Source organism: Dama dama, chromosome 33, assembly GCF_033118175.1.
Source record: "Dama dama isolate Ldn47 chromosome 33, ASM3311817v1, whole genome shotgun sequence".
NCBI lineage: Eukaryota > Metazoa > Chordata > Mammalia > Artiodactyla > Cervidae > Dama > Dama dama.
The window spans coordinates 21,874,650-21,898,070 of NC_083713.1; the positions used below are offsets into that span (position 1 = coordinate 21,874,650).

A 23,421-nucleotide genomic window follows, 5' to 3' on the forward strand; every position below is an offset into this window, starting at 1 on the left:
CACTCCCATGGCTGCCTTTCAGGAACACTAGAACCAGAACTTACCTGTGGGCTTGCTCCCTACCTGTACTCACAAACATGCAGCAAAACTACTGAAAACCCAGCAACTATGATCATACCTCATTATAGCACTTACAACTGAATGGCAAATAAAAGGGACAAATACGAAGCCATTTCAAGAGCAAAGGCTCTGAAATATGCAGAGTTAATAAGAGGCAGGAGAACTGTGCTCTATGACTAGAAAAGGACACTAACGTCAAGTTAATTTGTACTTTTCTATAAGTACAAATAATGACCCAGAACAGACAAAGGTTTTCCGTATGATAATCACTTAAGATTCTGCTAACAATACAAGCAAAAAAAATCGTATAAACATTTTTATATGTATATTTAAGGCAGAGTTGGTTTGTTTTGATTACCCTTGTAAACTCAGAGCAGACAGATCTATGCTTTGCCTATATGTACTCATAAATACTTGCTGAAAGAATGAACAAATATTTTCTATAATAATATACAGTGTCCAAGTTCCCACTTTCTGGAAAACATGTTTAAATTTCTATGAGATAAATATAGATAGTTAGAGGGCAAAGAGGGGCACAGGTTTTGCTCACAGCACCTCAAAAATGGTTTTAAAAACTTGCTTTAAGTGTCCCATCTGGTATATACTTCATATTCATTTAATTTTAAATCTTATGGAGTTAAGGCTTATAATTTTATAATTAAAATAGATGACATTTATACTGTATTTACTATATTCCATATACATATATATGTTTTATGTACATATGCACATTAACCCATAAAATATAACCTTTAAAAATAAACATTTTTGACTATAGAAGCAATACATGTCCACTGTAGAAATTTGAGGGGAGGGGAAAAAAAGAAACTAAAACCACCCACAACCAGCAATAAACTCTTCCAATATCCTGGTATATTTGCTTTCAGCTTTTTAAATGAACATATACTCTTGATTCTTAAAAACAAAATTGTAAATACACTATATTTTCAATTTAATACCTGGGTCTTTTTCATTTAACAATATGTAATTTTCTCACAGCTTTAAACATTTTTAAAAGCATTTTTAACAGCTGTGCAATATTCCACTGTATGGCTATGAGTCAGGTTATTAAATGAACTCCTTGTTGAATATTAAATTACTTCTAATTTTTTAATACCATAAACATACTTTGACAAACATCTCTGCACAGAAATCTTTACATGTATCTTTGGTTGTTTCCTTAGAATGCATTTCTTAGAAGCTGGGCTACCAGGTCCTATGGTTTGACTTTTTAAAAGACTTTAGATACATACTGCAAAATTTCCCTCCAGAAAAGCAGAATTAATTAATATGCCAAGCAGTAGTGCATGACAGCATCCATTTCCCTGAAACCTCATCAAACCTGGCTATTCCCATTACTACAAAATCTGCTCTTTAACTAGGATTTGAGGTCAAGAAGGCTGGTACAACATGCATGGGGCTTTCCTTTACTTTTGTGAAGGTATTTTAATCACAACTGTTAGGTAGTTAGAATAGAAAAAAGGAGTCCAGAATGGTGGTGGCTAAAAGACAAGGAAGGGAAAAGCCTGCGAAAATAGAACAAAGGAAGGTCCAAGGACTGGAGTGAGGACCTCAGGTAGAACAAACAGCTCTCCTGGCTAGCCCAATTTATATAGGGCAGGCCCGGGGGGGAGGAGGAAAAACATATAAAAAGAGGAGCCAAAGGGCTGGGGGTCTCTGTCTCTGTCTCTGTCTCTGTCTCTCTCTCTTTCTCTCTCTCTCTCGGGTACATGTTCTCTCTCTCTTCTCTTCGTGTCTTTTGGGTCGGCATGCCCTCACACGTCAAGGATGTATTTTCCTTTGTTTTCTAAATAAAACTGAGCTGTAATACTGATCTGTCCAAGAGCTGTGACACGCCGAGGGCTTTAATGTCCATCGCTTCAAATTTTTGTTGTGACGAGACAGAACCGAGGAAATTACACACTCTGCTGACACAACCTAGGAGAGTTACTAAGACAGAGGGATGGTAATTTTTTCTATGTGTCCAAGTTGAAAGTCAAATAAAGCAGTTTTGTAGATGTATGGTCCTTTGGGATGATGTTTTTATAGTCCTAGTGAAATACCTGAAATGTGTTCTATAGGAGCAATTGTGTCCCAGCCTGGGTGAACAACAACCTCCTGAGGAAGCTTCTGCAAACAACAGATTCCCAGACCTCATCAATGACCTACGAATGAGACTCTGCGGGGTTCATAACTGATCATAACGTGCTTCTCTCCATTTAACGTTATGCCTAAGAACCCAGCAGGCAGTATTCATCTTGGCTCTGGCAGATGGACAGGCTATCCCATATAAACAGGCTATCCCAAACCAGCCAGAGGAAGGTAATAAAATAATTCCTTAAGTGAGACACTAAGGCAGGCGGAGGGAACCAAAGTGCTTTGGCAAGCACACCAGGGCAGGCAGCAAACAGATTCTTTCTGGGATAACACTGAGTTCTCAATCACTTGTGGATAATAAGTACGTGCCAGGTGGCAAATTTCCTTCCAGTGGTCTCGGTTTCAGCACATTTGACACGGGCTGAACACAGGCCGTAAACACCACGCAGCAGTGACAGCAATCTCCAAATGGTGGGGACAGCAAGAGATCTGTGGGGCTGCTCATTTCGTTTCATAAAAAAGGCTAGCTGTAGTTTTCAGTAAACAAATAAATGATTGAAACTTCTCATTCCAAAAGCAATACATGTAGTCTAAGTCCAGAAAATGTAACATTCAGGAAAGCACAAAGTACAAAAAATTACCTTTAATACCAAGACTTTGGTATAATTATTAATATAATTATTATTATAATTATATGTAAATATAATAATTATACTTTGGTATAATAATTAATCATTATTAATATTTTCATCTATGTACCTTCTGGTCTATTGTTTTCCAGGCCAACAAGGATGTGAAAAATTACTGCTATTGTTGAGGGAAAAAATGAGGAGGTGATAAATAACTCAAGGGTAACTGACAAATGCCGTGTTACAAAGTTCACAGACAAGTACAGAAGGCCCTTTCCCCAGACATTCCTGCTCATCAAGCCCTACTACGGAGCTTACAGTGGAGTGGTCAAGAACAGGAACTCCAGAATCAGGGTTCCAGGGAGCAAACCCTGACTTAGCTGCTCATTAGCTGTGGCCAGAATATGTCACCACTTTATACCAAAGTTTAGTTCTCCGAAATAGTGATGATATTTCAGCCTTCCATAGTGAGAACTCATGAGATAGCAGTTGTTGCTGGTATTGTTCTATTATTCATGAACTGTGCCTAATATTTAGACTTCTCAGAACACCCAATTTTAAAAATGCACCTAAATCACAAAAGTTGGTCACAATGTGACTTTTTGCAAGCAGATACTATTTTTCCCATCAACATTGGTCCTAAGTCTTAAAAGGTAGGTTCCTTGGGATGACTGGAATCACCAAAAGCCTAACTTGGAAGCAAGTCAGGAATTTAAACTAACCTGGCACCCAGGGCTTTATATATCAGTCTCACTCTGACTAAGACAACACTTCCCTGATAGCTCAGTTGGTAAAGAATCTGCCTGCAGTGCAGGAGACCTAGGTTTGATCCCTGGTTCAGGAAGATCCTCCAGAGAAGGGAAAGGCTATCTACTCCAGTATTCTGGCCTGGAGAATTCCATGGACCCAACAGTCCATGGGGTCGCAGAGTTAGACACGACTGAGCAACTTTCACTTTTACTTTACTATTTTCCTCTGAACTGAGAACTGGGTTCCAGGGTTATCTGGCAAATCCCTGGATCCACTGAGTTCTAAAATTTTTCTATTTAGATACTGGCAGATTTCAAATTATCCTCCTCCTCACTGATAAGACTGAAGATGATTTAAACTGGAAGTTAGCTATAAATCAAGAATGCTTGAATTTTTCTCTCCAGAACTGAGAATATTTTTGTTTGGGGAACATAACATTTTTCACAACCCAAAGATGGAAATAGGTTTCATATTCAGAAAATAAAGATACTATATTTCAAAGCAGTAACTTGGTTTAGCAAAGTTATTTGAAAAAGATACTTCAGAGATTCAACTGGAAGAAAAATATTCCAAGTCAGTTCGTGTATATGCTGGTGGATATTTTTATCAATCTGTTTGTCCAAGAATAAAACTTGTTATGAAAACCCCATACACAAAGTATAGTTGTTAGTGAGGAGCATTTTTACTTTCTGGTTTTCTAGACATTTTCACTAGTAATGAAAGTTGCAAATAGAGCAGATGCTGCTGCTATCAGAACTGGGTGGTTATGTGGTGGTAAACCAGACCATGATTACCTGAGTCCCACTGAATCACTGTTGGGGCAGCCTCCCATGCTACCAGAGGACATTAGCTGCATGGGCCACGGTTTGTTTTGTTCACTGTTGTAGATAATGTATAGGAAACTTTTTTTTCTTACTATTAATACCTTTTTTTTTCTTTTCTGGCTGTGCCACATGGCATGTGGGATCTCAGTTCCCCAACCAGGGATTGAACCCATGCCCCTGCAATGGAAATGCGGCATCTTTACCAATGGACCACGAGGGAAGTCCCAGGAAAAGTTTTTAGATATCCATTGATTTCTTGAATAACTGAAATCTTCTATTAGTTGTAAACACTGACCATAATATTGAATATATATTTTATTATACACTGGCAAGAAGATTAACTACCAGCCTCTTATGTCTTATTAGGAATATCATTTTTTTTCCTTAAAAAGTCCTTTATTTTATGATCTCTAAGCTTCTGTAAACTTTAAATCATTATAAGGATAGCTGGTATTTTTTTTCTTTGATTTTTCATTAAACAAACAGATTGACTCATATGTGCCTTTCATATCTAACTCGGCTGAGCTATAACAATTCACTCTAGTAATAGACACTGTCACCTGGTCATTGGGCTTTCCTGGTGACTCAGATGGTAAAGAATCTGCCTGCGATGTGGGACACCTGGGTTCTGTCCTTGGGTTGGAAAGATCCCCTAGAGAAGGGAATGGCTACCCACTCTAGCATTCTGGCCTGGAAAATCCCATGGATAGAGAAGCCTGACAGACTACAGTCCATGGGATTGCAAAGATTTGGACATGACTGAGCAACTAACCAGAGAAGGCAATGGCACCCCACTCCAGTACTCTTGCCTGGAAAATCCCATGGATAGAGAAGCCTGGTGGGCTGCAGCCCATGGGGTTGCTAAAAGTCGGACACGACTGAGTGACGTCACTTTCACTTTTCACTTTCATGCATTGGAGAAGGAAATAGCAACCCACTCCAGTATCCTTGCCTGGAGAATCCCAGGGATGGGGGAGCCTGGTAGGCTGCCGTCTATGGGGTTGCACAGAGTCAGACACGACTGAAGTGACTTAGCAGCAGCAGCAGAGCAACTAACACTATCTGATAATTATTCATTCCAAATTCCAAGTTCTTGGAGCAACAGTATCTGATCTTCTGAAATGGTTTGATGACACAAGTAAAAATAAGCATTGGCTCCAAACAGAGGTTTCACTTTAAAAAATGTAGACCTGGGTTTCCCTGGTTGGCTCAGTGGTAAAGAATCCACTTTCCAATGCAGGAGACATGGGTTCGATCCCTGATCCAGGAGGATCCCACAAGCCTCAGGGCAACTAAGGCCATGTGCCACAACTACTGAGCCTTGCTCTAGAGCCTGGGAGCCACATCTACTGAAGCCCGCGTCTCTTAGTGCCTGTGCTCCAGAACAAGAGAAGCCATCACAACCAGAAGCCTGCACACCACAACTAGAGAGTAGCCTCCGCTCGCCCCAACTAGAGAAAAGCCTCCACAGCAACGAAGACCCAGAACATCCAAAAATAAATAAATAAACTTATTTTAAAAAATGGTCCACATAAAAAAATAAAATTTTTTTTAACGTAGATCCTTGGCTTGATCCTGAAACTGTCTCAACAGGGTGGTTTCAGTCTTGTATAGTGCAAAAAGTTCTCTAAAAAAATGTAATCATAAGGGTAATTATCAAAACAAACAATCCAAACCCAATCAGCTTGCTATAAGCCAATTACATAATATTACTGCAAAATAAGTAAGATGAGAGACTGGGAAACAACAACTCTTATTTTAGAGTTATCTCCCACCCCACCAATAGTTTTAACATCTATGCAGAATGCTCCCATTGTTTTGCTTTTGTTTGATATCTCTGCCTACATGAGCCCCAAGTCATTTATTCTACTGTACAGTTGTCATTAGCAGCAAGCAGGAGGGTCTGTGCTCTCCTGGTATCTTCTGCCACCTCTGGACCATCCCTCCTCTACTTTCAAAGCCCACTGTTTTTGGGAGACTCAGCTCCTGACTATGCTACTTTGTCTCCTTGCTGTCATCTCCCAATTGCAGGATCATTCCTTCACAGCTACCAAGGCCTCTGGAACCTGGTTCACAGTCTTCCTCTCCATGCCAATCTCTCATTCACTTGCTTATTCAAATATATTCTGAGCCAAATTATATGCCAGGACCGTAGAAGGTGCTAGGGAGACATTATTAGACAAAATAAAACTTCTGTTTCCAGGGTGCCTGCACTGCAGTGATAAGGAGCAGAGGAAAGGGATACAAATGTAAACAGATGAATATGTAACATGTCAGATAGTGGTTAATACTCTAAAGACAAAAGCAGGTAAGTGGACAGTGAGTGATGAGGATACACAGGGAAGGGTGAGGGAAGGCTGCCCAAAGAGGGTACGTTTGGAGAAGGAGTCAAGAGTGTGAGCATATCTGGGGATACTTGGAGGAAAAGCAAGCTGGTCTGAGGGGGCCCAGAATGCAAAGGCCCTGAGGTTGGGAGCATGCTTGGCACATCTAAGGAAGGTGCTGGGGAGCACTAAGTGGAATGTGGAAGGAGATGAGACCAGAAAGGTATATGCAGATCCAGGTTATGAATGACCTTGTAGACAATGGTCAGCAGTTTAAATATTTGGAGAGCGATGGGAAACCATTGGAGGCCTGGGCGCAGGTGAGAGGCTTGATCTGACTTAGCCTTAAAGAGACCACTCTGACTACTTTGTGAAAAATGACCTGAAGGTTAGTCAAAGGCAAAAGTAGGGAGACCAGTTAGAAGGATATGGCCATAGTCTGAGTGAGGAATGATGGTGGCTCAGACCAGGGCAGAGGGGGAGGAGGAGGGAAGGAGTGGTCAGACTCAGGACATCCTGAAGGCAGAACCAATGGGATTCACTGAGGGTCTGGAGGCGGGGTGTGAGGAAAAGAGAGGCGTCGAGGATGGCTCCTGTAAGGTTTTTGGCCTTACCAGCGGAAGGACAGAGTTGCTGTTTACTGGGATAAGGGGGCCTGGGAAGGAGTAGATTTGAGAGAGAAATTAAGAGTCCAGTTTTGGACATGTTAAATTTGAGATGCCTTCTTAGTATCCAAGTGGAGCTCTCCCTTGGCATTTAAATACTATTGTTGTCAACTGACTGACATCTCGAATCAGGGTTCATGAATTCAAATGCTTTCAGGGGCCAGGCAGGAAACACAAAATATTGAAATACAATAAGGAGAGGAAGAGACTGTGGCTGATGAGAGAGCAAATGCCTCCTCTAAAGGGGAAGCCAACCCTGAGCTCAGTCTAGGGTTGCCATTTGGGATCTGGGCCCCAGTGTTCCTTTACCTTCCCATTTCAAAACAGAAAGAAGAATCTGGACTTTCAACAACAAAACATTAGGGAAATAAAAAAGCTCCACAATCTATCACACTCAAGAAGTGCTCAGTTAAATCAAGTTCTCGCGTCAGGATTTATTGGTGTCTTTATTAATTGCAAAAAAAATGACTGGGTTTAGCATTTCTCTCATTTACTTGACAGCAGAACCTTCTTTTCACGCAACATTTCAAGGGACAAGCATTCCTTGGACCATACTTTGGGAACTGCTGGTTATGCAAAAGTCCTAGACATCTAATCAACCTATTCCCTCTCCTAAAATTTTAGGGAGTATATTTCTTGCATTTTCAGAATCATAGTTGAACACACAAACACACATATATACACAGACACAGCCAATGTTGTTAGACGTTTCTAACATTTAATATCAGTCTTGAACAAAGTGGAGCAGTTACTAAAGTCTTCCAAATTGTTAAATACTAAGTGGGACCTTGACCCCCTCGTTGGTGAAGAAACCAGCCAGGGGTCACACATTCCACCTCCAAACCTCCTCTGGTGGACCAGAGTCTCAGTTCCTCCCTGTTTTTTGCATACTCACCCCAGAGCTCAGGTAAAACAGGCAGTTCAACTAAGCCTGACAGATGGTTCGGCAACAGTTAGCTGTCTCTTCCATTTGCCATAGTTCTCCAGGGTGAGCAGGGTCAATCCCTTCCTTCCCTCAGCAGCCAGAAGGCCACACTGCTTAAAATGCCTCTCAATTTCAATGCTCAGGGCAAGGGGAAAACGGAGAAGCCATGAGGCAGGTGAAGGGTAGCATGAAATTGCAAACTTAGAAAGCATCTCAGTGTGCAGTAGTAATTTAATTTAAATGCATTTTCATTCATGGTACTCTTACTTTTCTTAAACTCTAAAGATGTAATGCAATAAACATTATAACTATGTGTAATCACAGATTCAGCTAATGACATAACTGCTTCTAATGAACAGAATGTAGATGTCCTCTTTGAATTCCCCTGCAATTTCTTGCTAGAAATAGGAAAGGGAGTTCGGAGTGGGAATCTGTAGATGGAGGGCTCTCTAAGGAACACCTCCAGAAGTGCATTCCCGCCATCTAGAAGAAGGAATTTTCATGTGGAACTGGCATCTCAAGGCCCAAGTCTGTACTATGGAATATCAGATAACTGAGGGGTGCACTTCTAGAAACTACACAAAATACTCTGAACATACAAAACAGGAGGGAAAAAACTGCACAATAATGTTCGCTAATTGGATGTCCCCCAAAAGGAAAGCTTTTAGAAAAAGTTAACATCTGCTTATTGTGAAAGTCTATCACAAGATAAGATTATAATGGCAAATAATATTCAGTTAAGTGCTGGGCAAAAAATTCACCTGTCTTGACAAACAAGCATATTCATATGACTAATCTCCATACAACCTAGCCTGTATAACAGCCACTAAAGTAGTAATAAAGTGAAAACGGCTCAGTAGTGTCTGATTCTTTGCAACCCCATGGACTGTGAATTCTCCAGGCCAGAATACTAGAGTGGGTAGCCGTTCCCTTCTCCAGGGGATCTTCCCAACCCAGGGATCAAATCCAGGTCTCCTGCATTGCAGGTGGATTCTTTACCAGCTGAGCCATCAGGGAAGCCCAAAGTGGTAATAAAGTATCCTATAAACAAAAATAATGTACAGAATGGGCTACATGGAGTAATTAAGCAATAATAATTTAATTTCTCTGTTGACTTCAATTTCTTGATTCTACAATTATATTTGTAACCTCATTCCTCAATTTGTTACCAGATTCCATGAAACTCCAAACAGAAGTTAGTGCATGGCAGACCAATGAGAGACTTGTAGGAAGATGCCAGGTCTTTCCACCTCCACAAGTGAAGAAGAAATAGCAGAACATTCACGTTCCAGAAGCCACCTTCTGCCCCCAGGTACAGACATGAGGAGAACACTGAGGGCTTCACCTAGCCACTCTTCTGTGGCTTGTACTCTGAAAAAGGATTTTCAACTGTAGAAAAGCAAGAGCAAGGTCTTCATGACATCATCAGGCAGATCAACAGAACACAGTGAGTTTTCCTGGGGAATAAAAATCTTCACAACAAAAGTTTCAGACTTAATTAGCAATCCCATCATATCCTGATGGTACCACAGTTGCTCCAAAATAACAACAGGCACGTTATGCTCTTCTCTTACCTGCCTACTGTCCCTCTGGGAGGATGTGGAAGAGGAGGCACTTCTATGGGTGGGGGTGGATGTTTTATGAGCAGGGGATATGCCCTTCTCGTCTGAACTCATAGCTGCAGTTACAGTCTAGTTGAATGCACTGAAGACCATGCCAATCGTGTCTCAAATTCACAAAGAAGCAGGTGATTTTTCAGCTTTCGTCCATTTCATGAATCAGGTTTGATTAGAAAAGAGGAGACAAATGTTGAGGGTGTCCCAAACACCTAAAAGTAAAGTGAACAAACAAAAAAAAATCCCTCATGTAAATGATTTAAAAAAAATTACATTAAAAAGCATTTTATTTAGGAAACAAATATGAGAGGAAGAACTCTGACATATTACTAAATATTATTTCTTCTAGATTTTAAGGTAGAGGATAAAAGTATTAATATGTAACAAACCTCTGTCAACATGGAAAGCAGGAAGAGACCGTATATTAAAGTGATATTCTTCCACTGTATTCTCATTGTTTTAAAGCAAATTACAATGTTATGTTCTGGACCTTCATGCCAAAGTACATCAGTTGCTTCCCCTGAAATGCAATTTCCTCTGCTCAAGGGATTATAATGGCAGCGCCGTCCATATCTGTTGCCGATTTAGTTCAGTCATTTCATACATGTGACAGTTAAATCCAACACAAAGAAGTCTGTGACAAAAGTGAAAAGAGCTGATGCATTTCGTGCATCATATGATCCAGTGTTTGGGAAGGATCAAGGGATACACCAGTCCATCCTAAAGGAAATCAGTCCTGAATGTTCACTAGAAGGACTGATGTTGAAGCTGAAACTCCAATACTTTGGCCACCTGATGCGAAGAGCTGACTCATTTGAAAAGACCCTGATGCTGGGAAAGATTGAAGGCAGGAGGAGAAGGGGATGACAGAGGATGAGGTGGTTGGATGGCATCACCGACTCAGTGGACGTGAGTTTGAGTAAACTCCGGGAGTTGGTGATGGACAGGGAGGCCTGGCATGCTGCGGTTCATGGGGTCGCAAAGAGTCAGACACGACTGAGCGACTGAACTGAACTGAAGGGATAGATGTATGCACAGTTATTTGTACTTTAAGACCACAGCACACATACACATGACTCTCAACACCAACAGGCTCACAAGCATCTGCAGGCTGACAGGCACGTCTTGGGACCGGGGAAAGGATGGAGTTGCTTCACTTATCCACAGCCAAGAACCATGTCATTTTTCATTTGTATTCATATAAGGAAAAGTCTGCACTGTAACTGCTATGGCTAAAAACTTGTCCCTGTTGTTCAACAGGCAACACAGGTTGCTGGGGAAAAAATTTTTTAAGGTAAGCATGATAGTGTAAGATGCAAAGCTTATACAACAATCTATGTCCCCAAAAGACTGACAACTAAAGTGAACTTTGTCCTCTTCTAAGAAAGCAGAAGGCCAAGTTCCAGGCCCAATCTAAATACCATGAAGGAAGCACAGACCCTTGGGTAAGTACTTTAGCACAAATCAGAAACAAACAAACAAACAAAAATACCTGCTAATGATGAAGAGATATCAATTTTTAGGCCGAAGAAAAGTGAGACCTGAACTTTTCAGTCCAGGGGCAGAGACAGTCAATGAAAAAAGTCAAAAAAGGATGAAGATACATGGGGTACTAGGAGGACATATGGCAAGGGGGACTCACTGGGTCAGGAGGTCAGAAGTATCCCTGTGCAGGTGGGTTTGACCTGAGATCTGAAAGATGACAAGGAGTTAACCAGCTGTCTGGGTGTCCAACTGGGTGTGATCTAGGAATCTGTGCTGGTCAATACGATCAGAACACATGGAGACAGTGACATGAGGGTCAAAGAAGAGTAGAGTTCAATTCATGTAGGGCATGTTCAGCACTTAGATTTTTATCTTAAGTCTAAGAGACCATAAAGAGGTGAGGTATATAACCAGATTTGTATGCTAAAAAGATCACTTTGGCAGCCATGAGCAGAACCAGAATGGGGAAGCAAAGAAGACAAGGGAAGCCCAAGTGGAAAACAAAAGATGATGAACCAGAGAGGTGGCGGGACCACTCTGCACCTGGTCCTGTCAGCTGTGCCTCGATAAGGGGGAGGAAGGGCTTCCCTGGTACCTCAAACAGTGAAGAATCTACCTGCAACATGGGAGACCTGGGTTCAATCCCTGGGTTGGGAAGATCCCCTGAAGAAGAAAATGGCAACCCACTCCAGTGTTCTTGCCTGGAGAATTCCATGGACAAGGAGCCTGGTGGGCTATAATTCATGGGGTCACAAAAGAGTCAGACACTACTGAGTGACTAACACACACACACACACACACACACACACACGAAGGGGGAAACAGCAGGGCTCAGGATGATTCCCAGGCCTCTGGTATTGCAAGCGAGAGCTGGCCAAAGGCAATCAGAACCGACAGCAGGTCATGAGTATAGTTTCAGATGCATTAGCAGTGAGGCAAAACAGAGGCATCCAAATGGAGACAAACACATGTGTCTGGAGTTCAGAGAAATTTAGGCTGGAGATGAATGTTTAATAGATTATGTTAACAATACAAATATATTGAGCAACTTACATATAGATCATGTAAACTCTGCAAGTGCAAATAAATTAAATTTCATAAAGCCTATCATTATGTTTAAAACCTGCAACATTATGTTAACTGATTATGTGATCTCATTTGTAATCAGAATTTTAATCGTCAGTTGGCTATAGAGAATATTTGAAAGAACAATCCCAATAAGTAAAAGGCAAGTGACTATAAACTTGGAAAATCGAACTTTACTTGTGGTCCTTTCACAAGATTTCAACGCCATTGTCACCACAGGAAAAACAAAATCTACTTATCCCCCAAATTGGAAGACTTTCTCTTGAAACAAAACTAGTGTTTGAACTAATAGACACGTAAAGAGCTGTAAAGCTCGCTCTTTGGCTTGAGATCAGGTTTTGTTTAGTACTGGCAAGAGGCAGTAATAAGTCAGCACTTACAAGATGATCAGCTAATCCTTCTCTTTTATGAGGTAGTCTAATAAATGCTCTCAAGCCAAGCTCTGGTGCCAGCACACAGAAAGAACACTGCTCAAATTCTTGATACGAAGTACTTTGCTTACTGGCCCAAGAAGCTTTACAAGTAGATGTTGATATCTGAGCAAAAAGTATGGAGGTTCTGAGATGTGCTCAAGTGCCCCAAGGGATGATGCTGAGACAACCTAACTCATTAAACTCTTATCCATTTGTAAGTAAATTTAACCCAACCTACATCAAGGGCCAACATTTTCTCTGATGTACTTTTCTTTTTCCCCTAATAGCATCCAACTGCACTTTCCTCATTAACATCAATGCTAACACTTTGGTTTTTGTTTTAATTTAAAATTATATTTTCAGAGTAACTTGTCTTTGAAGAAAGGGCAGCATTTTTGGTTGAATTGTAATTATGAATATCTCAAGTAATGTCAAAAACGAGGAAAACATGAGTAAGATAATTTAATTCATTCCATGAATTGTTTTTGAGGTTACTGTTGTTGCTGGGCTTCCCTGATGGTTCAGGCAGTAAAGAATCTGCCTGCAATGCAGGAGACACAGGAGATGCCTGGTTGGATCCCTGGGTCGGGGAGATCCCCTGGAGGAGGAAAATGGCAACCCACTCCAGTACTCTTGCCTGAAAAATCCCATGGACAGGAGTCTGGTGGACCACAGTCCAAACAGTCGCAAAGAGTCAGACACAACTGACTGACTAAGCATGCATGCATTACTGTTTCTATTATTTTTAAAAATCTTCTTTTAAAAAAAGTTTCAAGTACCTAATAAAGGTTGAATGAGATGACCTTTAGTGATCATTCCAATTTGATTATAAACCAAGTGTCTGATCAATGTTCTATTTCAAAATGCACTGACAAAAGTCAATGAAAACTCTTTGGTAGGTTGCATCTATTTATTCTTTATTCCTAGAATGTAAGAAATGTTGTGACATTAAAAAATACTTATTTCATCTCTGTCAAAGCACATTTTTAGAAATCACCTAAACAAAATTCTAGCCCTATTTTAGATCATAGATTTTAAAGTCAACACCAACATAATTCCTATACTCAATGAGAAAAGTACTGTGGCTGAAAATAACAGCAATACAAGAACCTAACATCTAATTTTCCTGTCTTATTCCTCCTTCACATATCAGTGGGATCACTACAATTGTTTCTAAGTGCTTTAACACTTGAATTTACAGTGAGTGACATAAAAATCAGATTTATGACCTATGGACCTAACTAAAGCAAAAGGTAGCAGGGAAGACTTTTAGAACTTGCTGTTTACAGGTATCATACATCATGCGTGTTCAGAAAAACATCTGAAACTGGGGACAACTTACCCCAGGCTAAGTTGTGATGCGGTAACAGAGAACTCCAAAATCTCAAGGGTTTACAAGAAAGGTTGATCCCTCACCCATTTACATGTCCATTAGAGGTTGGCTGCAGCCCTACTCTATATTCTCTTCATCCCAGGCCTAAGAGCCCCATATGAAGGGGGAAAAGAGCCATGGCAAAATCATTAGACCAAAAGTTCTTACAGCTTTTGTTTGTAGGCAGCACATGCTACTTAAACTCACAATTTTTATTGGCCCAAGCAAGTCATATGGACAAAGTGAAGTCCATAAGACATGAAAGTATAATTCTCTCAGTGATTACCTGGGCACAATAATATGATGTATTGTATTTACCATAGGGCTTCCCTGATAGCTCAGTGGTAAAGAAATTGCTTGCCTATGCAGGAGATGTGGGTTCAATCCCTGGATGGGAAAGATGGAGAAGAAAATGACAACCCACTGCATTATTCTTGCCAGGAAAACCCCATTGACAGAGGAGCCTGGCAGGCTGCAGTCCATGAGGTGCAAAGAGTCAGATACAACTTAACAACTGAGAATGAATGCATAAGGCCACCAGACAGATATAACACAATGCATTTCACCATCCTTCTAGTGGGACATTTAGATTGTATTCAGTCTATTCTTAAACAATGAGATTTATCATAGAAGAGTTCATGACAATTATATATTTCCACCTTTGATTATTATAAAATCACCCTCTGTTTTATTTGATAGCATTTGCTTTTTTTCCCGTTTGTAATTAATGAGATTTGTCCATGCTTTTAAACTTTCTACACTTTTGTATTATGTGTTCCTCTTAGTAATAATCATGTTGGGTTGTTTAAAAAAAAAAACTAATTTCAGTCTTCCCCATTTCCATTTACTGTTTCACTAATAGTTCACCTTACCCCTCCATACCATTTTACACTATATTTTTTGGTTTGTCTTTGTTTCCTGTAACGCTTGATGGTTTTTCCTATACAATCTGCCTTTCTTTATACTATTGACTTTTCCATGGTTTTAATTGACTTTTATATTTGTCCTTAATTTGGAAGATACAATTCTCCCTTTAAAATTCTATTTATATTCTCCTTTAAGCTTTTCTCTCTCTTTTTTTTTTTTTTTTTTTTGGCTGCACCATGCGGCTTGCAGAATCTTAGTTCCTTGATCAGGAATCAAACCTATGCCCCTTTCAGTGAAAGTACAGAATCCTAGCCACTGGCCCACCAGGGAATCCCCCCTTTCCCCTTTGTACTGTGTACTTAGTCACTCAGTTGTGTCTGACTCCTTGTGACCCCATGGACTGTAGGCTGCCAGCCTCTGTCCATGGAATTTCTTGGGTAAGAATACTGGAGTGGGTTACCATTCTCTTCTCTAGGGAATCTCCCCAAACCAGGGATTGAACTTGGGTCTCCTGCATTGCAGGTAGATTCTTTACCGTCCAAGCCACTAGGGAAGCCTCATCCCCCCTTTAAGTCTCTCTAAATTATAGTGGAACCTGGGGTCTGTAAGTGACAGAGTCAAGAGTAAAACAGTATCTTTCAAGTCTTCCCTTGCAATATAAGCCTCTCCTCCTCCTGCCACTACTTGACCCCCCAAAAAATAAAAAATTTCTCCTCTGAGTCCTCATTTCAACTTGGTGATTTAATCTGGAGTGCTGCAGAACTGTACTTAGGATTCTAGAGCAATAGGGAGGAGCTGACATGACTTTTTCTCTCTGGGGCCAACTGGGACCTCTAAGTGTGAGGACAGACTGAGTAAAGCAAAGATTTTTCTTCCCTTTGCAAGTCGTCTCCTTCTCCTCAAGACCAGCTGAGGTTCATCATAATCAGGCCCTGGCTAGACTCTCCTCAATGTCAGATTCCCCAGAACTGGGGTCTAGTCCTCAATATTTTGACATCAGACTCTGTTTTATGTTAGTGTTTGGGATGTGGATAGCTTGCCTTTCTGGATTTGCATGACTATTTATAGAGAATTAGGAGGAGCCTCATTAGATAATTCTAGACACCAGCCACCTGGGGTAGGACATTCTTACCAACTGACCTTATCAAGGTAAATATCATTGCACTGCTGGGTGGAATAAATTAGTTTTCTATCAAGACCATCACCATAGCAACGAATGCCCATTGTCATTATATATCGTACTCATTACAATATCATTATATATTACAGCTTTTTTTTTTCCTTAAAGAGAAAGGGTAGGAAAGCTTTATTTCTAAGGCCATTAATCTACAGATGAGGAAAAGAAAATCGAGGACTGATTTCAAGAGGGCAAGCTGGAGACTTCCAGGAAAGATGGCAATGTGAGATCTGATAAGGGTTTTCCTAGAAAATGACTAAAAGGATTAAAAAAAAAAGAGAATTTAGTACTTATTCTAGGGAATAGTGGCCACCACATGCTATAAGATCTAAGGAATCATTTAATTCAGGACAAAACCAGAATATATGAAAACCAACATGTGACTGCCCTTCTCAAGACAGTCAAGTGGTGACACAGGAAGGAAGTCTGGGAAGCTCCACAAGTTTCCTCCAAGCTGAAGAGGAAGGTGGCAAGAGGCCTAGGGGAAAGGCTGGTCACAGATTACGAGAGCTTTCAGAGATCATGGAGGCACAGATCTCCCAGCACAGCAAGGCCATAGGTACTTTGCCCTTTGCTGCTTCCCTTAACCTTGCCTTCTGATAAGCATCATGACATGTCCCAATGCGCCCTGAAAATAGATTCCAAACCCCAAGCTGGCCTCTGGTGCAGTCATTTACAAAACTAAAAGGAATGAATACAGAAACAAACTCTCTACTTGTGACCATACAAGACTCTAATCCCTCCCCACACTCTAAAGGCTCTTTACATAGTAAAAGAATAAGACAAATCTATGTTCTTCCCTGGTGGTTCAGCAGGGACCACCTGCCTGCAATGCAGGAGATGCAAGAGACATAGGTTCAATCCCTGGGTTGGGAAGATCCCCTCGACAAGAAAATGACAACCCACTCCAGTACACTTGCCTGAGAAATCCCATGGACAGAAGAGCCTGGTGGGCTACAGTCCATGGGGTCACAAAAGAGCTGGACACGATTTAGCAACTAAACAACAACAATGTTCTGTGTCACCCAGCTCTTCAAGATAAACATAGGGAAAGTAACTATAATTACTCTTGGATTTATCAGTTTAACTATTTTATTTTATTTATTTATATTTCACTTTTAAATAAAGAAAACAGGAAGCATAAATATAGAAAAAAGACTATAAAAAGTATATAGCCAAAGAACAGAAGACACTAAATTATGAGATAATTGTTGCAATCTATAATAAACAACTAAAATAATAAGTCAAAGTTAGAATATTCTACAATCATCTTGACTTAAAAGGAATACCATCCATTTAATATCCATTTCCAAATATTTATGAACTCCTAACAAATATTGGAACACCTGCTTTTATATGTTTGTGTTCTTCTGTACATACACACACACACACACACTCCAACCCAGTATCAAGCTTAATGGTAAAAGATGATTACCGTTTCCATTGATGTCAGCAACAAAATAATGATGCTGGCTGTTGTCCTATTAACACTGTGTTCTCAGAGTACTAACTTATGAAAAATAAAACTACCCAGGTAAAATGAATGAGAGAATCAAATGAAAATCAACCAGGAAAACAAAAAAGAGATTTCATTTAAGTACCTGGTTACAAAACACACACCCCTCCCCAACATGTATCTTCATTTTTAAGTTAAACAAGCCAATCTGAAAAGGCTACACACTGTATAATTCCATTTACATGACATTTTGGAAAAGGCAAAACTATGGAGACAGAAAAAAGATCACTGGCTGCACCAAGTGGAGCATGGATGATTTTTTCGGGCAGTTAAACTATCCTGTGTGACGCTAGAATGGTCAACATGAAGCACGTCTGTCAAAACTCACAGACTGCACAAGACCAAGAGTGAACCCTACAGTAGACTATGGACTTGTCAGGATAGGTCCACTGATCATACTGCTCTGGTGTGGGACGCAGATAACGGGTGAGGCTATGTGTTTGCAGGGCATGGGGGAACTCTGTGCTTTCTGCTCAATTTTGCTGTGAACCTAACTGATATTAAAGAACAGCTTTGAATTTTAAAATTTAAAATTTATTTTAAAAATTTAAAATATATTTCATTTTTTTAATGCCTATCAAGTTGTGGCACATGAGCTTAGTTGCTCTGAGGCAGGTGGGATCTTCCCAGATCAGGAATGGAACCCATGTCTCCTTCACTGGCAGACAGATTCTTTACCACTGAGCTACCAGGGAAGCCCATAATCTCTGGTAAGCTCTAATATAATAATGTCTTTATTTGAGAAATGTAACTTGAGCTGAGGTATTCTCTACTTGGGATACATGTCCCTAGATTTAATAATTATATATTCTTTCTAATCTAGTTTTAATTTTGTACTTGGCATGAAATTTATATTCTAGGAACATGGAAAGTTCTTTCCTCCTATTTTAGATTTTGTTGAGCTTGGGGCATGATGCATTGAATTGTTCTCAGAACTTCCAAAAATTGTTAATCATAAAGAGATTAGGGAATACTTCTTTATTCTGAAGAACCAAATTACCTTTTATACTCTTTCCCCAAGCAATCCTTCTTCTTTGGACATCTTCTAATTAGTAAAACAAACAGCCTTTCAGAAAATTATCAATGAGTAAAAAATATATATATATATTATTTGAGGTTGGAGACCTAAAAAAAAGATCACCTACCTCCTTCCCAGCGTTCTCTATCAGGTCAGGGGAAAATACCCATAAAAATATCAGGCTCTTACCACATGCCAGGCCTGGATGCCAAGCACTTTCCATACATTCTCAGGAACTCTCTTGTTATTCACAGTACACAGATAAAAAAAGAAGGGCTGAGGAAGTTTATTAAACAGAGTCCTCATGTTGGTTTTTGAATCCATTTGACGTCAAAGCCCATGCAATAAATTCTTTCATCACTGTTTCCATGTAACCTGGGCTTCCCAGGTGGTGCCCGTGGTAAAGAACCTGTCTGCCAGTGCAGGAGACATAAGAGATGTGGGTTTAATCCGTGGGTCGGGAAGATACCCTGGAGAAGGGCATGGAAACCCACTCTGGTATTGCTGCCTGGAGAATTCCAAGGACAGAGGAGCCTGGGGGGCTATGGCCCATTGGGTCCCAAAGAGCTGGACACAGCTGATCACACAGACAGGAGCAGCAAATCAGCCTGGCAGTACTGTCGATGACATACAGTACACATTTACAGAGGTTCTTAGCCTGGGCTCATTAAAGGTTTAGTGTGTTCTTTAAACCCCAGGAACGATCTGAAAAATGTTGGCTATATGTGCATTTTATATTACTCAGGAGATATTCAATAGTTTGCAGCAGATTAACAAACAGCTAAAATAGTATGTCCTTGGGGGTTCGTATTTCTAAAAGCATTGTTATTAGTACAGGTTTAAAAAAAAACATGGGGCACTTCCCTGGTGGTCCTGTGGTTAAGAATCTGCCTGCCAATGCAGGGGACTTGGATAGATCCCTGGTCAGGGAGAATTCCACATGTCCAGGAGCAAATAAGTCCATGTGCCATAACTACTATGTGCCTATACTATATGTGCCTATACTCTAGAACCCTCAAATTGCAACTACTGAGCTGCGTGAGGCAGCTATTGAAGTCCAAGTCCTAGAGACCGTGCTCGACAGCAAGAGAAGGTACTGCAATGAGAAGCTCATGCACTGCAACCAGAGAGGAGGCCCCACTCTCTGCAACTAGAGAAAGAGTCTGTGCACAGAAATGAAGACCCAGCATGGCCAAAAAGATAAATAAATAAATAATTTTTAAAAATGGTACAAAATGCATACAACATATTTAATATAATGAGATCACAAGACATTTGAGTCTGATGGGAGCATATGCCATGGACATTCCTGACAAGGCCACTTTGATACCATCACTTGATAATTTTACCAGTGCTAATTTTTCAAGAATTTTGCCAGCCACTTTTTCCTTCATTATTTGGTTTCTGACCCTTGCTAATCTGTTTTGAGAGGAAGCTTGGTTTTGTCATAATTTGTATTTTAATGGAAAAAATAATACTATGAAATGTTTCCCATGACAGCTAATAGGTACTGAGTGAGGGCTTTTTGGCAATAACAGGAAACATCAAAGGTTCTTGCCTCTGCTTTGTGACCTTGAATCATGACTCACAAATCCATGTCCAGAGTGTGTAAACTCTTACTGAGGCACCAGGTGACATGAGCGCTCTGCTCATGTCCCGTTCTCTAGAGCAATTTCCCGTCAAAACAAGTTTTGTACTGAGTTGAGGTACGCTAAAGAACTGGCTAAAGCAAACAAAATGACTTAGGTTAAAAATGTTCCTGAATGAACTCTGGTGCATTGCTACTGGGAAGGTAGAATTGGTGCAACTCCTATTGAATGTGATATGGTGGTTCCCCAGAAAATTAAAAATAGAATTACCATATGACTCAATAATTTCACTTCAGGGTTATCTGCCCAAAAGAACTGAGAGCACCAATTTGAATAGAGATATGTATTCCCATATTCGTAATATCGTTATTCGTAATAGCCAGAAGCTAGAAGCAATTCAAGAGTTCATCAATAAACAGATAAACAAAATGTGGTATATTTATACAGGCATAACTCAGAGATACTGCAGGATCGGTTCTAGACCATGGCAGTACAGCGAGTCACATGAATTTTTGGTTTCCCAGTGTATATAAAAATTATGTTTACATTATACTCTAGTCTATCAAGTGTGCAATAGCATGGTGTCTTGGGCTTCCCTATTAGCTCAGCTGGTAAAGAATCCACCTGCAATGCAGGAGACCCTGGTTTGATTCCTGGGTTGGGAAGATCCCCTGGAGAAGGGACAGGCTACCCACTCTAGTATTCTCAGGCTTCCCTGGTGGCTCAGATGGTAAAGAACCTGACAGCAATGTGGGAGACCTGGGTTCAATCCCTGGGTTGGGAAGATCCCCTGGAGAAGGGCATGGCAACTCACTCCAGTATTCCTGCCTGGAGAATCCCCATGGACAGAGGAGCCTGGTGGGCTACAGTCCATGGGGTCACAAAGAGTCAGACACAACTGAGTGACTAAGCACAGCATGGCACTATGTCTAAAAGAAAGTGTATCCCTTAATTTAAAAATACAAAATAAAAAACAATTACAACAGTGACATTAAAGACCGTTGATCACAGATTACCATAACGAACCTAATAGTTATGGAAAAGTTTGAAATACTGTGATAATTACCAAGAGGCGACACAGAAACATGAAATAAGCAAATGCTATTGGAAAAATGGCACCAATAGCCTTGCTCCACGCAGGATCATCACAAACCTTCAATTTGTAAAAGACACAGTATCTGCAAAACATAATAAAGTCAAGTGAAATAAAGTACTGTGTGTCTGCAGAATGAAATACTATTCAACCTTCCAAAGGAAGGAAATTCTGACACATGCTACAACATGGATTAAACTTGAAGGTTATGCTAAGTGATACAAACTGGACACAAAAGAACCAGTATTGTACAATTCTATCTGGGAGAGTACTATATGGAATACTGAGAGTAGTCAAGTGTATGTAGAGAGAAAGCAGATAGGTGGTTGCCATGGTCTATGAGGCAAGGGAAATGGAGTTAGTATTTAAAAGGTACAGGGTCCCTGTTTGGAAGATGAAAAAGTTCTTGCAATAGAAAATGGTTTGTCTAAGTCCCTTTGGGCTGCTATAACTAAATACTGGGTGGCTTATAACCAAAAAGCACTTATTTCTCACAGTTCTGAAGGCTGGGAAGTCTATGGTCGTGGCACTGGAAGACACACTTCTAGTGCAGGGTGGCTTTCTTCTCACTGTGTAGTCAGATGGCAGAAGGAGGCAAGGGATCGCTCTGGGTTTCTTCTAAGTGAAGAAATTCCATTCATGACTCAATCATCTCTCAAAGGCCCCACCTCCTAATACCATCACCTTAGGGATTAGGGTTTCAACATGGACTTTAGGGAGCACACAAACATTCAGACCTGACATGAGTGTGGTTATCTTCAGACACACTGTGTGCATAACTGATCATACAAGAACATTTTTTATTTTTGTAAAATATACATTAAAAAACTTACAGAAGTTTTCTGACAAGGGTTTTTTGTTATTTTTAATTCTTTGGAATTCAACTATATATATATATATATATAAAATGAATATTTTACATAGTGGGGGTGATGGTTACAGAACAATGTGAATGTGTTCAATGCCACTGAAATGCATGCTTAAAAATGATTAAAATGGTAAATTTTATGTATATTTTGCAACAATAAAAATGTCCTTGTATGATCACTGTGGGGCTTCCCAGATGGTGCTAGTGGTAAAGAACCTGCCTGTCAATGCAGGACACACAAGAGACATGAGTTCAATCCCTGGGCTGGGAAGATCCCCTGGAGAAGGGCATGGCAACTCACTCCAGTATTCTTGCCTGGAGAATCTCATGGACAGAGGAGTCTGACAGGCTATCGTCTATAAGGTCACAGAGAGCTGGACACAACTGCGGCAACTTAGCATACATGCACATAAGAAAATATAATCAACTATAATTAATAGTATGCAGGCATTAATTTTATATTATTTTGTGCTCAGGTTTCATTTTCTTTATAAAATCCTTCCTAATCCGCTAGAGAAAATTGTCACTTCAATCTGTATTACAATATCTCTATACATATGCACACATATTGAATATACACTGCATGTGTTTATTTGTATTGATCCTGCACAATCTTTGAGGGTGGGGACTATGTCACTTTCAACATGATAGTCTTATGTCACGGGTCACAAAATCCACTCAGATTGTTTACTGGGCTTATCATTCTATAGTTAAGACTTAAAGCCTCCATTCTACACATTAAGTACAGTTGACTATGCACAGTCTGTCTGAAGATAACTACCCTCACATCAGTTATTTGATTTTATTATATTTGCCCAAAGATAATTCAAAATAACCCAAGTGATTTGCAGACTGGAGTTCCCTATCTGTTCAGCAGTCAGCCAGAGAGAAAAACTGTACAAAGTTCAACATTCCCAAGAGAAAACCTCCTGGTTATCCTAAAAAAAGACCCACCAGGTTGCTAATGGTGCTCCAGAGGCCTGGAGCACTAGTAAGCTCTATTCTCCCAGGTGCAGAGTTGTACATTAGAAATAGGGATGGAGGCAG

General features: G+C 40.2%; 1 protein-coding gene across 11 annotated transcripts in view; it reads right to left on the reverse strand.

Moving 5' to 3' along the window:
• Window positions 1-23,421, reverse strand: part of OSBPL6 (oxysterol binding protein like 6) — a 206,051-nt gene that overhangs the window by 74,648 nt on the left and 107,982 nt on the right. For 10 of the 11 annotated variants that reach the window (XM_061135575.1, XM_061135584.1, XM_061135583.1 and 7 more), the window contains one exon: window positions 9,849-10,102. In XM_061135575.1, coding sequence (XP_060991558.1) covers window positions 9,849-9,950 — 102 coding nt within the window. In that variant the 5' untranslated portion in view covers window positions 9,951-10,102. Of the gene's footprint in view, window positions 1-9,848; window positions 10,103-21,479; window positions 21,592-23,421 lie in introns of those variants that run through there. The other variant, XM_061135577.1, reaches the window with a different exon arrangement.